This window comes from Pogoniulus pusillus, chromosome 35 (genome assembly GCF_015220805.1).
Source record: "Pogoniulus pusillus isolate bPogPus1 chromosome 35, bPogPus1.pri, whole genome shotgun sequence".
Classification (NCBI taxonomy): Eukaryota; Metazoa; Chordata; class Aves; order Piciformes; family Lybiidae; genus Pogoniulus; species Pogoniulus pusillus.
The window spans coordinates 9,060,653-9,076,759 of NC_087298.1; the positions used below are offsets into that span (position 1 = coordinate 9,060,653).

Consider the following 16,107-nt stretch of genomic DNA (forward strand, 5'->3'; position numbering starts at 1 on the left):
TCAGAAGACTGGGAACTGAAGGAAACCCTTCTGAACCCACACCCTTTGCAAACTGGGATTGAAAAATAGAAAGCTAAGAATGACAGGAAGAAAAAGAAAGTAATAAAGAAAACAGAATAGAAAACAGCCATGAGAACCGAGGCAAGTGTAGTGAAGATTAGAATTCTCACAGCAGTTTGCTGCTCAGAAGGAAAGGAGGAAAATGTAGATGCTCAGACTAAGAACATACTCTTCCTCCCCCTCTTTTCTGCACTTTAAAATATTAGGGGAGTTACTCCTCTCCAACTGATTTAAAGAGAAACTACATGAGTAATGATGCAAACCAGGACTCAGTCCAGCAGATGAAAACTCATCTATTGTGCCAGCCTGTACATAAGAGCATACTGATTCCCATCTCTTAAACTAAATGCTTAGATGTTCTCCTTTTATTTTCATTATCTTCCAGAGACTGTCTCAGAGTCTGCAAACCACAGTGTGCAGTTACAATCTCAATCAACATCTTCAGACTGAGACTGTGTTACTTCAGATGCTGTGTTCCTTTAGATCCACATGGAAGAGCTGCAGGTTCTCTTCATGGGGCTGATCTGCTCCAATAGATAAGTTCATTCTTCCTAATACCCTACATAAACCCAAGAGGATAAAGAAGCAGCAGCAGCAGCAAATGGTGAAGGAACAAGATCTGTCATGGAAAAAAAATGAAATAAGGAGTCTCCAGAGAGGCAGAGGAAGTTGCCTGCTGGAAATGGCTCACTACCCAGAGACCAAGTCCTCTTGCACCAGGTACAGCTGAAGGCCAATGAGGCACAAAACAAGAGGTCTTTTCCTAGACACAGGTTGATTTCAACATAAAAACAGAAAAATAATGAGGTCCAAACTTCAGGTTTCTCCCCGCTTTCACCTCCAGAATGGTTAAAAATATGGCAGTTTGATCACTGGGAAGGAGTTACCCATCACATTGCAATTATGTCTTAGGAAAGTCCCACTGAGTTAGAAAGATTTTGTCACATGATGGAAGATTACTGTGAGAACAGTTTAGAGACTCAATCGATCAGCGCAATTTTAGCTGCTTTGCCCAAGGTCACATCAGCATGGGGCACGGTGTTGCAAGGCATAACCAAGCCAGCCAAGAGAGCACCAAGCCAGCTGACAGCTTTCAGCTACTGCAACAAGCAGAGAAAGCCAAAAGTCTCTGCTGCTTTCATAAGCAGCAACAAAAGTAATATTCCACAACATGGAAAAGTTATTTGGAGCAGATCTGTACATTTTAAGGGCATCCAAAATTATTAAAAGGCCTTTTGATAGCTATTTTCAATGTTAGTAAGATATTATGTCACCAGCTTTATTTTGCAGGTTGATGGCATTCCTGAGTTACGAGAGGGTGACTTTTAACAAGCACCATTTACACACAAGAGTTCATTTCCTGCATTTGTCTTCCACCCAACCACTCTGACAACGTTTCAGTAGGAATTACACCTGTTACTGAGACACTCATTTCCAAAGCAATGTACTTGTTGAGTCCTCACAAGAAGTGCTGCTCACAGACTCTTGTGTTACCTGCAGCTGGCATTTACTGAGAAGATTGACAAATCAGCTGTATTTGTGGGAAAAGATGAATAATTTAGACGAATCTGTAACGGGCAGACAGCTGCAGTTGGTACAATAGTACATTGATACAGCATATTTTCAGTCCAAATATGGTAATATAGTGCAATTCTAAAAATAAAAGTGAATCCCTTGTGATATCTAACCCTTTTGCTGTGTTCATTTCCTTTTAGGGCTCAAGTTTCCCACAGGAAAATTATAGTGAGGAGTTTGCCCACAGTGCCCTACATCATGTATGGATAAAGCATAAACACAAAACGCATGCTGGAAGGTTTTCCTGCTCTTGGCAACTATGGGCAAGCCAGATTATTTAGAGCAATCAAGATAAGAGGAAAGAAACCCACCCACTGCCAAAGGGGCACACCTTTATCGGCAGGGTTACACAGGCGTCATCTGAGACAAGACATGAAAACATGTGACGTATCATTTATTTCTTAAATGTATTTATGATCCATTCAGACCTTTCAAATAAAGTGTACAAGTGCATTTCAGAATAAAAAACTACACTCTTCACACAGCTCTGCAGAACACTACATCTCATCATGAAACTTGAAGCAAGAACTTCCTATTAAACCACCCATGCATCCTTTGGCTACAATAATATCACTGATCAACAAGTACTGCTATTCAATTCTTGAGTTTCCCTTTAAAGAGAAGGAGCATCCTAAAATATGCTACCCCTTCCAGAGACCTCTCTTTAAAGAGAGAATATTAAATAAATTAGCTAGGCTTTTAGGCAAAACAGTAAGGCTACTTAGTACTGTTGATGCATGATCCATACATTTGGGGAACAGGCAATCCTAGGCTATGTGAAACGCGTCAACAGCCCTTGAAATTTTAGTAGTATCAAGATAACAACAATCCAGAACAAATGGCAGACAAAAAATGTAACCTGTGGAACAATCACTGAAAAATGTGCAGTTTCTCTTAGGATGGGAAGTGCTGATAACAAGAGTCAGAAAAGTGTTTATAAAATTTGCTAAGAACCACACTGACATCCTTAGAATTACATATCGTACAAAGCCCTAAACTGTGTGACTCTACAATTACTGCTCTCTTAAACTTGCTTAAAGATACATACATATACACACATATATGCAAAACACATATGTATTTTAAAACAATGCATTCAACAGGGCAGTAACTGTACAGACACAGAGAACACATATATATACACATATGTACATCTACAGCAATAAGGAAACAAGCCAAGAGATGTATGATACAACTGGGGTACAGACCATCTCAAAGGGAATAATACAACATTTCTTTTAAGAGCTCATAGCAAAATTATCCCTTGGAAATCATTCTGCAAAGATTTAGAATCAGATATTTACATGCTTCTGACTTCTCTAGTTCCATTTAATGTTTAAAAATATGCAAGTATTATTTCAAATCAGTAACATTTGTCATTTTTGGCTCGACTGTAGTTATTATTAGTCTTAGTTGAAAAATCAGCTACAGAAATGTCTATTAAAATGGTGGGGTAGAAGCACTCCCCTCCCCTGTATTTTAACAACAGTTCTGAGTTGGCACAAAATGGGTTATTCTGGAGCCACAACAATAACTTCCTCAGCTGCCCTGCATATCAAAACACCCATCTTCACCATCTCCCTTGCAGAGTACAAACCAGAGCAAATCCAGGCAGAGACGAGGAACAGGGAGAGAGCCCAGACTGACACCCTGAGACTTCCCACTGTGCCAGAATCAAACACAGAGTCTTAAGGGTTGGATTGGCTCTAATTCACCTGTTTGCTCCTCTGATCTGCTTTGGTGGATTTCTCTTCCACAGTTCTTCAAAGCAAGGATTTCACACTCACACCTCTTTCTCATTGTTTAACAATTTTCAGCATTAAAAGGTGCACAAAGTTCTTGCAAACACACACATACACATTCTTACCTGTGATTTTATCTATTCTTAGCCTTTTCACTGACACTCAGGGAAAAAACTACCAGTTGTAACAACTCACGTAAGGAGCCAGACTGTCTCCCAAATACAGCTCCTTCTAATGCCCCTCTGACAAAGGTCCAATCTCCACAGAACACACTGAAATAATCTCAGCAGTGGCTTCTGCTGTCTCAGTTACCGTGAAGGGGCAAGGAGACATGTGGGATGCAAGGAGAAGTGAGCATCCTTTAAAATAAGATTGCTCCACTGTGTTTCCTTCAGCAAAGCAACCTAAAAGCACATGCACGCATAGCCTCCCATGCTTGCAGTTTAATTGTAAACAGCATGTGGAAAAAAAAAAAAAAAAACAATTATAAAAAGGTACTAATACAATTTTGAAATCCCTGAAGAAAAGACATACCCACGAGTATTAAGAACAGTAAAAAAGCTCATCATTAGCAACTGCAAACTCGTTTCCATCCCATTGCATTCATTAGAGGAATACAAAATTGAATCTAGTGTTAACATGCTAGAATTACAATAGAAACTAGATTTCAAAGGTTACATATGGAGAGAAATTTATCAGCATAGGAACTTGCAAAACACTGTGCTGTACGGCATTTCTAAAGACATATGTCTATGAAGACAATATTTGCAATTGCAATTCCTTTCAGACAGTTGAAAAGCGTGGCTGGAGGTAATGCTGCTTCCTGTTATCTGAAAGGATTAACCGCACCATTATTTTTAGGAGGTTTTAATGACAATGATTTAACCTCAAGAAATACATAATCCCTCAAAAACTGAGGTGATCAGAAACATACAGGTACCTTACAGCCCTCAGGGTTTTATTTCTTTGTACACTAAACATCGACTCCTTTGACAGCATCTACAGAAAATGGGTTTTAAAAATGCTTTTATGAAATACTTTCAATACTCAGTAATGCTAAGATTTAAAAATACTTCACAGTGTGGTACTAATGTAACTTCATAAAACGAGCAACTCGAGTTAGCTAAAGCTCAAAGCCTGACATTATATTAAAATAGTCGAAAGATTTCACACACACACACACAAAATCACTAGCACTATAAATATACCTAAGCCACTTTAGTGCAAAGTCTGTTTTTACTTCCCCTGACAAATCCCTCTATATTCCTGCCAGCATATTAAAATGTCATCCTTTACTAATCTAATTATTGATTTTCAAGGATTCAGTTACAGCTGAAATCCCAGAAGAATTTTTTTTCAATTCATCCTAAAAGCAATGACTTGGTTTATTAAGCATTTGATTGCTTTGTCACATGGTCTCTGCAACATTCAGGAATGACTCACATATGCGCAGCAAAATCCAGGTTCATCTTTACAAGGAGTTACTTGAATTTATTTAACTTTTTAATTAAAGGATCTCCAGTAATGACCATCAGAGAGAAGCCAAAGCTTTGAATTTTAAAATTGCTATCCTCATCTTAGAAATTCATAAAAAGAAAGAAGTCAGAACAAAAAGTCCCGACTCCCTTCCCTCTCCCTAACCACCCGAGGGTACCCTCGGGCTGTATCTCAGGCTCTGTCTCATGCCAAGGCACTGCCCAGGTGAGGACTCCTCCGCACAAGTGCCAATCGCTGACTTCAAAACATGTTTGTCTATCTAAACTCAGATTCTAAATATAACCTAAAGCAACATGCACCCACTCAGCACTTTTCAAAACTCCTTAGCACATTAAGCTGCTGGTTATCAACCTGCATACAGGACACAGTCCCACAGTGACTTGGCCTCCACGTCTCTCCCCAGAGCAGAGCCTGCACCTCTGATCAGCTCCATGACAATATCCTCCCTCGACATCTTCAAGACAAAACAAAGATGACTTTAACAACTCCTGTTTCTCAATTTAAATAACCACAAATCCACTATCTAGAGAATCAGTTTTGACTGGATAGATTGTGAAGTACACCAGAGGCTGTAAACAAAAAAACCCAGATCAGGATCTAGGAACATAACAACATTTTCATCAACTGCCAAAGCTCAGGAGATAAAAACACGATATGGCTGAAACCCATAAACACTTCCATTTGCAACCACCACTAAATACATGTAGAGCAGACAGACTGTGGCTCGTTTTAAACTCTGAAGTGGGAATAAAAAAGGAAAGGTGACGGAAGGTAATATTGAGTGGAGAACCATCAGCAAAGCTGCCTGCATAAGCAACATGTTTCACCAGTCTAGAAAATATGTCACAGTAAAAACACTTGAAAAGCTGACTAGACAAACAATATCACATCAGATTATTTCCCTCTTGCTGGAATGCCTCAGATGGACAACTGTGACACAAACTGGTACCTCCCTACATCACCTGAACTGAAATGGAAGGGCTGCATTGACACCCCAAGGCTCAGAGAAGCTGGCTTCAGAGTGCAGGAAAGCAAAAGCAAGGAAGTTAAACTCCATCTTTTGAAAAAATATATTGTAAAGAATAAGACCAAATTAAATACTCCACTGTTTTGACAGGACTGCAATTCACATCCTACCACCAGCAGCTTTCCTTTGTTTGTTTCCACTGGCCACAATTCTCAGTTTCTCTCTCTAAACACAACTCCATCTGCTTTTACATACACAAAAAAAATAATTCTGATGAACTAACCTCTTCCATAAACATTTCACATACATCATTTCAGTATTAAATTGTCTGCCTCTGCTCACCTTTGGAAAAAGTCTGAAGTGGCACCTCTACAAAACACAGGCCACAGGAGAAATATTTGAGCACCTTTAAACCATCAGCCTCCAGAAGTCAGGAGAGCTCTTCTCCCCTAGCACAAAATGGGTTGTTTTCATGATGTGGAACTCTACCACCATTCTAAAGGAGAGGCTGTTGGATGGAGACAGTCTGTAAAATCTGATAGCCCAGAAGCCTGACTGGCAGAAGCTTGTCCCAAGGTCTAACCTGACCTCAGCCAAATATATTTCAAGTCCACATGATTATGAAGTCTCAGGGCATCCCAAAGTGATTTACAGATCAAATATATTGATCTGAGACCAAAGCCACACACAAACAATGACATTCATAGTATAAAGAATATGAAAGGTAAAAAAAGCCCTATGTAAACCATGCTCTCTAGAGCGCTGAACTTCAGCAACAGACATGGAAAGAGAATAGCAGAAAACAGACTGAAGCAGGGAGGCTGAGACAGCAGGGAGGAAGCAGAGTTTCACCAGGAGAACAAATGGAGCCAACTTGGGCATTTCTCTGCTGCTGTTACACTGCAGCCCTCTACTTCTTTCCAGAAGGCTCAACAGGAAAACCCCTACTTAAAATAAGTGTAAAAACTATAGAGGCCTTTACACCTCTGGGTTCTCAGCAGAACATCAGTTACAAATGTGCTATGCCAGCTTCAGATAGTATTGATAGTGATGTAAAATCCAATGTTATCTTAAATGACCCCACAGAAAGGATGTGTTATGGAATCTGCAAAGTCACAGAAGGGAAGAAAAAGGTTTCTCAACTAAACAACAAAATAAAGGCCAGGTCAGCACCTGTTCTATCAGGTGCTTTGAGGACCCCAAACCAAAAATGCATTCAAACAACAAAAGCCCTTCAAAGCTTCCACCTCCTCATATTGAAATTACCTATAATAGATGAAGCAAGTAACTGAGAAAAAAAAATAATGGGCCTCTTGTTTATAATGTCCAAAAGTAGACTCCTATGCACAGATATTAGTTCCTAGGAAGTAATTAAAGCACTAACCTGAATTAGAAGGTCTATCAACTTCAAACCCTGATGTAGAGTAAGATCAGACTGAAATGTTTCAGACTTCCTGACTGATGAAGGGTCAGTACACCTGTTATCAGCACAGCAGTTGGCAATAACACAAAAATATCGATCAGTCTGCTTATTAAAATTGCATACTGAATGTTTCCACCTCACATCAATTATTGGCCTTTGAAGTGCCTGTTTCAGAACAGATAAACTGCTGAGATTTAGGACTTGTTCCAGGTAAAACCTCGATAAGAGCAGGAAAGGAGCAATGCCACAGAGATGTGGCACAAGAGTGAAATTTGGGAATTCTCACTGGAGTCTGCTGTAAGGAAGGAGTCTTTGTGCAACTTTGTGCTACTTTTGCAATTCTTTCTGCCTTGGTACTTTGTTCCGCTTCTTTTCCCATCAAAGACTTGTGACAAAACATTCCAGATTGCCCCTTGGCACTCTGACACTGAGCCATGTCATAATTCCAACAAGAAAAAAACAATTTTTTGAGTGATAAGAAGCTTCAAAAACAGTACAAAACTCCTAACAACAAATAAAGACTGTAAAACTTGGTAACACTTAATTTAAAAAAAAACTAACAGCAGAGAACAACAAAACTTTTGCTTCGCACAAAAGATATCTGTTAAGTTAAAAACTACTGTCACCTTGATTGGAAATGATTAAAACCTAGTATTTCACAGATTTTTCTCCCAGTCTATTTGGAAAATGACAATAAAATCAAACCTAAATTTCTGGTAAACTTATAACAATAAAACCCACACATTCTGGATGAAGCAGATTATCACCTTCTGAGAAGCTGTGCGTGTAGGAATCCCTCCCATGGCACTAAAAATTGCCACTGAGTTGCATCCTGCAAATTGAACCTTCTAGCAGCTTAATTTGAAAGTGAGGCAGATAAAACTAATACAAAAAATCATCTGAGATGGAACTTCAAAATGAGTTCATTAAATCATATCACAACACAATTTTTATGAAGATGCAATTTGACTTCTGTGTTCTCCTCAATGTGGCATTTATCTGTGCAATGCTCTTGATACCAATCTGTAAAGCACCAGGCACACACAGATATAAATATAGCCAAGAAAGGATTAGTTTCATATGCACAGTGATGAAAGTGATCCAACTGGAAAGTTTGCTGCCTAACAATTCCTAGCACAGACTATGATGAAAAGGACTGCTGTGCCTCACGTTAACTCCGTGACAAAGGATGTTAAATGGACTGCTGAGCAAACAAGGTTATATATTTCCAAATTACTTCTCCCACAGTTGGCACACTGAACAAGCTTTGCCCCCATGCCATCTCACTGAAGGCAACAAACTCAAATGTCATGAATATTTTAAACACCTAATCACATACAAAACTGATCAACATTAAATTAACTTAGATAAAAAAGTAATTTTTAAAAAATCAATAACTTAACACAGACAAAAATAGAAATATTTGACACAACTGAACTATTGAGGCAATATTTAAAAGTGTCTGTACTGGATGAAACTTGAAAGCATCAGTTGGCTGCAGCTTCTCTCTGTCCTCATCTCTTGGAGACTTCCAGATTCTGATTTTCACCTCTCAGAAATCATCTGAGCTGATGAAGACTTTGAGATCAGTAAGGCAATTGGACAAAAGCTGAGCTGTTAGGAATGTTATGACTGAACCTTAGCTGCAAAGCAACAACAGCTGCAAGCATGCATCTGCATCTGTAACAACCACTACACTTAAGGACAATTCTAAGGCTTATAGCTGAAGTAGCAACTGCTTCATCTCGAGTTAAATCTCTTATGTCATGACTTAGACCCCTGACCAGCTTCTAAAATTCTCCATATTCTCAAAAGCTAGCATACAATGCTCCTATTTAAACCCTCTATTTGGGCCACGAAAAAAGCAATAATCTTTGCTCTCCAGCTTCCACTTAAACCTGAAACTGCCATTTTTAGATTTTCAGGCCCTAGCAGACTCTCTTCTATTAAATTTAATCAAATGCTGTTTCAATGATAAATTGCATCACTTCAAAGACTTGGAAATGTTAGATGAGGTGAAGAGTCTGAGAAAACTACTGGGAGTTTACCTGAGAGGCTGTTCCAAAAATACTACACACACACACACACTCTGATATTAGTGACTAAAGCCCTTAAATTGTTCCCCAAAGCCCACCTTAGCCATAACACCTACAAAACACTTGAGAACAATTAGCCAGCTGATGTGCTGTGAGCTTATTATACCATTTATAAATGACTCACTACACCCTTGCACTCCCCCCACAGCTGTCTGTCTCTAACCAAAAATCAGACTGCAAGAGCTCTGTAGAACCAATCACCTCTATCGTGCCTGCGCATGGATCACAGCATAAGCCCTGGCTCTAGACACTGTCTTATTACAGAAGGTAACAAGAAATGTCATTATGAAGGCACCAGGGTTCAGACAATCTATGTTCTTAGCATTTTGGGTGAACTGAGGAGGAAGTTTATATTGACAGGTTTAGAGTGCAGATGAAGTATGTTGAACGCAAACCAAGATATGATGTAAATGTGCTTTGTAACAGGGTTCCCAAACCAAACCCAGGCAGCAGTGTAGGTGGTTCTACTCCATCCTCCTCAGGAACAGGTCAACACGTTCATATCCCTAACAGGAACTCATGTCTATCAGAAAAGAGTGCTGCTGACAAAGTATAAGCCATGACAGAGTGCTTCCTTTATTCTGGTGCTCTTTCTTTTCTTCACTCTTTTCCCATTGGCAGCCTCATAAAACTGTACTGGAGTAAATGTGGATGGACAACAAGCAGGATGGTCTGTAGCAATCCTTGTGTGTGACAGAGACACAAACTGTACTCCTCCAGAGCATGGCATAGAGATGAGAGACTAGGGCTCAGAGGAGACCAGAGAGGAGGGTGCATGTATGCTTGCAGGAGAGAGGGTACAGTACTGAAGAGAGGATGATCTTGCTATCTAACAACAGTAGACCTGAAACTGTTTAACAAAATTAGTCATCCCTTTGGCCAAGAGAATTACCCTAAAACTGAAAAAAACCCCAAAACCAACAAACAAATCAAACTACTTCTCCCTAATGCTTTTTTCATTCCCAGTAACAGTGCACACCAACCATAAGCCAGGAGCTCGTGGAATTCCCCAAACTCACAGCAATCCCATACACTGACTGGAAACACAACGGAGAAAGAAAACTGGGGATGGTCACAGTGTGTAACCTGCTCTCAGATCAGAGGTGTGGCGGGGGATACTCCTGTATCAGGGACAGGGTGAGATAAGATAATGTAGACTGTCATCTGTTATTACAGGAATATTGAGTTCACTTTCATTTTCCAATGTGACACTAGCAAAAAGACAAAGATATTCTTTAGGACAAACTAATCAGTCTGAGGCCATGCTGCCTTCTTAACTGCATTTCGGTACTCAAAAATATTTAATCAAAGCTAGCTTGAAAAAGTTGTGGTCAATGAGACTTTGTTTCTCTGATACTGACACTTCATCTGACCAGTTAGATATGTGTTTGCCAACAGGATTTAGCTCCTGCTATATTCGAACCATCTTTAATCCCGTGAAGGCTAAAGAAAAATGTCTCTGATTTAGCTCTGCGCACTTATGAATAACTCAAATACTACAGTTAAATTTACAGCATAGTTCCCTTAGCTGTTTAGAAGACAATTGTTTTCTTTCCTTTCCCCTTAAGTTCTAGAATGTAAAATATCAGAAGAATTTAGATTTAAAAAAAAAAAAAAAAAGGGACATGTTATTTTTAAAGTTGTTCTTGAGAAAATTTCCACATAGAAACCCGTGGCATTTCTCCACTGGTTTGAGAATAATTTTCACATGTTGGCTTCATCCCCAAGTGGCTGCCACAGCTCTGGTATCATAAAGCGACATGTATTCTCTCTTAGCGTATCAAAACACATTTTATTTAACTGCTAAATTTGGTCTGATCCAAGTTTTTCTTCTTACTTCACAGCAAACAGGAAAATGCAGATGCCATACTCTGGTCACACACATGCATCCTACTAGAGAAACGGGGCAGGGAAGGCAGACCAGTCCTCCTAAATATACGACTGTTGGGATCACAGGGCTGTGCTCATGGCTCAGTAAGACTTTAAGATCACAACGAAATGTTCACATTGCTCAATGCTGTTCTAGAAGTCCTGTCTAGGTAGCACTGAAAAACAAATTGTTTGGCCCCTTCTGTTATGACGCTGGAACTTTATGTCAATATACTTTGGCATACATTAAAAAAAATCCCTGTAATGTACCATACATGGTGACATTTCCACTTCAGATATATCATTTACATGTGAAGCACGAATCTCAAAAGAACCCAGTAAAGCTGTAAGAAAGACTACATTTTGCTGAAGCTCTCAGACACCCACTCCATTCAGTCACACCAGCTGGAGAGGTAAGTGTCAAGATACAGCTTTATTCTTAAAAATTAATATGGAGGTGAAACTCTACAGCCTCCTCCACAGCAATCATTTTTTAAAGTGAAACCACAATGATATGTGCTCCTGATTCCTCTACGTCAGCAGCATTTCTCAGAAACCTTTTTGCAAATCTGGACATCTTCAAATCATATTTAACTTATTTTGCAACTTAAGGAATTGTCCCTGCACTTCCCAGTCCAGCTGATAGGCGTCTTAGACATGACATCCATTAGAAGATCTTTTGCTCCTAGAGGTAGAGGAGTCCTTAGCTACCCTCTGTCTAGTGCAAGAGGCACAAATAGCCCCCGAGAGACGCTTAAGCCCCTTCTGAAAGACACTGTTGGACAGACTGTAAATGACACAGTTGCAGAAACTGTTGCTAATGGCAAGCCAAGTGGTCAAGAAGGATGCAACACGGTTACTATAGACATTGGAGCTCTCCAGCAGAAAATAGATTATGTAGGGCAACCAGAGGATGTAGAAGACACTGGTGATGCGAAAGAGAACCATGGCATAGCGCTTGTCCGGGCAAGGCTGTGCCTCCCCAGCCTCCCCATCCTGAGAGCTGAAGCGCACTCGTCTCTCGTTGATCTCCTTGGTGTGCTGCTGGCAGATGCGGAAGATGTTGAAGTAAGTGAAGCAGACGATGAACGCAGCTGGGGCATAGAGCATCACCACAATGAAGAGGGTAAAATAGGGATCAGTGTTCCAGGAATTGGCACACCACTGGAACACATCCCCATGATATCCAGGCTTTCCCCAGCGAAAGGAAGGTAAGAAGACCAGGCAGGAGTACAGCCAAATGATCAGTATGCAGATTCGAAGTCTCCATGGGGTAACGAGTGTGTTGTAGGTCAGTGGCTTTGTGATGGCAATGTATCTGTCAATGCTAATGCATGCCAAAGAGGCCATGGAGACACTCTTCAGCACTGACACCACATAACCAAAGATTTGGCAAACCAAGGACTCACTCAAAACAATAGGGTAGTGCAGCAGAGACAAAGAAGGCACCAGACAGCTCACACCCACCAGGAGGTCAGCGTATGCCATAGTCTGGATGAAGTAGCTGGTGGTGTGGTGGTTCAGCAGAGGTGCACAGTGAAAGACAAATATCACAATAATGTTGCCTGAAATAATCAGCACCATGAGAAACACAATAATAACCACTTCCAGGAGGCAAAAATTGATGGTCTCCAAATAGCTAATGGCCAGGAGACAGAAAGGCCGGCCACTCTGGTTGCCAACCAAAGAGGAGTTCATCTTGAGCACTGCAGTGAATTCTTTACTTCATGCTCCTGCCTGCTGCCCGCAGCCACTCCAGGCAGCTGCTGTCATTGCGGCTGGTGCTGTGTGTGTAGCAATGTCAAAACCGGAGCTCCAGTCCCCAAGGCTGCTCCAGATGCTGCTGCTGTGCATTGTCTGCAGCACAATTCCCCTTTAAATCCGGCTCCCCGCCGCCACTGGTGCACCAGGACCCAGCAGCAGTCATGTCAGCAACTTCACACACGCACACGAGAGAGAGACGATATTAAAGCCCTCCTGGGTGGGCTGCCTCGCCGAGGAGGGGATGAGGGGTTGGGGGCAGAGGGAGAAGGAACCTTCACCGAGTCAGAACCAGAGTCCTCCTAACGGCTGACAGAAGAGAAGGGGAAAGTGTTTTACAGAACCGCCTCTCCCCTCGCGCTCGCTGCTACCTCCATCACCACCCCTCCTTCCCCACGCCCTGCTACAACGAACGCTTCCCAGCCGCCGCCTGCCCCCGCTCCCTGCCAGGCTCCCGCTGCCGCCTCCTTCCCTCCGCGGTCCCTTCCCCACGCCCTCGGCCCGGGGCACCGGGCTCATACCGGAGGGCAAAGCGGGGAGGCTTGCTGGCCGGGCGGAGCAGCCTCCCCGAAATTCCTGCAGCCGGCTATTCAGGCGGAGGGATGCGCGGCGGGGAGGGGGGTCCAGCCCTTCTCTCCTGGCTCCATTTTGCACGACCGCTTTTGTTCGCCGCCTCTCCCGGCCCGCGCCGCTCCGGCCCCCGCTGCCCCCCGCCCGGCCCGTGACGCCGCCCTGTCCCGCCGCTCCGGGCCCTACCTGCCGCAGGGGAACAAAAGCCCGAGAGCATCCTCGGCCGAGCGCTGGCACGGGCGGCGTGTGCTCCGGCCGCGACGATGCGGAGCCGGGGGGAGGGGACGGCGGGGAGGAAGGGGAGGGAGGCGGGCAGGAGCGCGGAGGAGGGCGCGGCGCCGGCAGAGACCCGGCGGGGAGCAGAGCCGCAGCCCCCCGGCCGCTCCCTCAGCCAGCCCCAGCGCCCGGCTCGGGCAGCCGGCGGTAGCCGGGGTGGGGTGCGTAAGGGGAGCCCAGCAGCGCCGCCCGCAGCCTCGGAAATGCGGGTTTCCACCCAAAAGGCGCTCCGCAAGCCGCTTTCGCGAGTGGCTGACGGCGATAGGTGCCTCACCCGGCACGACCCCGCGGCCTCCAGGAAAGCGAGCGGGTCCCCGCGCTCCATGCTGACAGCAGCGGCCGCGACGCGCTCTGCCCTGCACACCCCGGTCCTGCACAGACACACACACCCACGCCCCCGCTCTACAGTCTATCTGACAGACTGACCGACATACCCACGCCCAGGTCTTACAGTTAGACCAACATACGTCCAAGTCCCACAGACAGAGACCAACATAACCCATGTTCTGGTCGTACAAACAGTCGCCCACGCCTAGCTCCTACAGACAGATCAAAATATCCATCTCCTGGTCGCACAGACTGACACACCCAATCTACACCCCCACTCCTCCTCTCAGCACCTCTGTAAGGTAAACGACAACTAAGCCAGGATGTGAATTCAAACAGTCCTAACTTACAGCTTTTCCATTCAAGCTCTTTTGGGGAAATACCTGCTCTGGAATAAATATTTCTTTCCTAGGTGTAGCTTGTATTGTTAGGAGACACTTAAATCTACAGGCCAAGCTAAGAACTGTGTCTCACTGTTAACGCAGATGTTGCTCCAGGCAGGTAAGCACCTCCTGCACACGTATACCCGAAACACAAAGACATTGCTACCCCTGACTGTCCCCAAAACAACCTACACCCAACCAGACAAACTAGAAACCCCAATGACATTCCAGAGAGCAAGAAACTCACACCACAGCATTTCAACTTGTATTCACACTGTAATCTAATAACCATCATGCATATTTAACCAGAAAAACCTCTTGGATGCACACGAGGTGAAGATGTCACCACTGGATATCTTGTTTGTCAAGAGCATTTTACTTGCTTGACATTGAGTATGGTATGGTATGTGGAACCTCATCTGTGATCCATACACCAGACTACTCCACCGCCACCTCTTGGGACAGGCCCATAACTGTGGGAATTGGCCTTTGAACTAATCAAAGTAGTAAGAGACTGGAGAGAGGCTCCTCAGCAATTGAAGTCCTTTTGTCAAAAATTAAAGCATGACACCAGCTGTCATCCTTGAAGCGTGAAGTCCATATGCTGAGTTCAACTGACACCAACACACCAAGGTTTCGGTTAGCCCAGGCTAAGCATTTGTCACTCTATAGACCACCTAAAGGAAAATGAGTTGCAGCTTAAGGGACGGATCTCGAAGCAATCACACTGCCGTGCTTGTGATTTTAGCTGACCTGTAAGTAGGGGGGGGGGGGAAAAACCCTTACAATACGCTTGTATTGGTCAAAAGTCTGTGCTGGACAACAGCATGACTTGGCACATTTTTAGTCTTGTGCAAAGCTTGAAAGCAAAAACTTGTTTTGTCCATCCTATCTTCACCGTTTACTACCATCCTTCATTTTCGCTACAATTTTATGAGGTTTCTACTCATAGCAACTGAAATACTAGAACTGTAACTGTAGCTAAGAAACATAAACTCTGAATTAAATTTAGGCAACAGTATCATGGTTATACAAAAAAAAAAAAAAAAAAAAAGCTTAGACTGAATTACTGCTGGATAAATGATCTCCTATCTTTCCAAAGCAGAGAATGATTTACATACCAATTGATTCAAATAGTATTTCTGGATCCTTAGGCATGAATGGACACATTATACACAGCCTTAAGAAAAATATAGAGATGAACTTTGAGCATCTCTCAAGTAAAGAGAAAGAAGTTAGCACTGGAAATCCTAAGACTGACCAAAACACCACTCCGGTCACTGAAATGTCAAACTAAAAGATGCAAGCAAATCAAATACTCCTCCACATTCAGATTTTTATCACCGGTACAAGCTTAACTCCTATTGACCTGCCAGGTGTTTCTCAAGAAGCAAGAGAACTGCTTTGTTTTTTCCCCTTTCACTGACATTCTATTGTTTCTCCAAAGCTCAGAGTAATAACTCTATTCAAAGCACCTCAATTTAGCCCTCAATGAGCAGGACCTCGAGTTAATTCTCTCGAACATCCCTAAGCCAGAAGCCAGGCCAAAATGCCCAAAGGG

At 42.8% G+C, this 16,107-nt stretch overlaps 2 protein-coding genes across 5 annotated transcripts in view; both read right to left on the minus strand.

Moving 5' to 3' along the window:
* Positions 1-16,107, minus strand: part of RABGAP1 (RAB GTPase activating protein 1) — a 75,407-nt gene that overhangs the window by 25,316 nt on the left and 33,984 nt on the right. The window lies entirely within an intron of this gene.
* Positions 11,126-13,947, minus strand: GPR21 (G protein-coupled receptor 21). The gene is made up of 2 exons (XM_064171334.1): positions 13,747-13,947; positions 11,126-13,299 (listed from the first exon to the last, which is right to left on the minus strand). The coding sequence occupies exon 2, from the start codon at positions 12,925-12,927 to the stop codon at positions 11,881-11,883; it is 1,047 nt and encodes a 348-aa protein (XP_064027404.1). The 5' UTR covers positions 12,928-13,299; positions 13,747-13,947; the 3' UTR covers positions 11,126-11,880.

Coding starts and splice junctions, on each gene's coding strand:
- GPR21 (XM_064171334.1), bottom strand. CDS start 12,927: ATGAACTCCTCTTTGGTTGGCAACCAGAGTGGCCGGCCTTTCTGTCTC.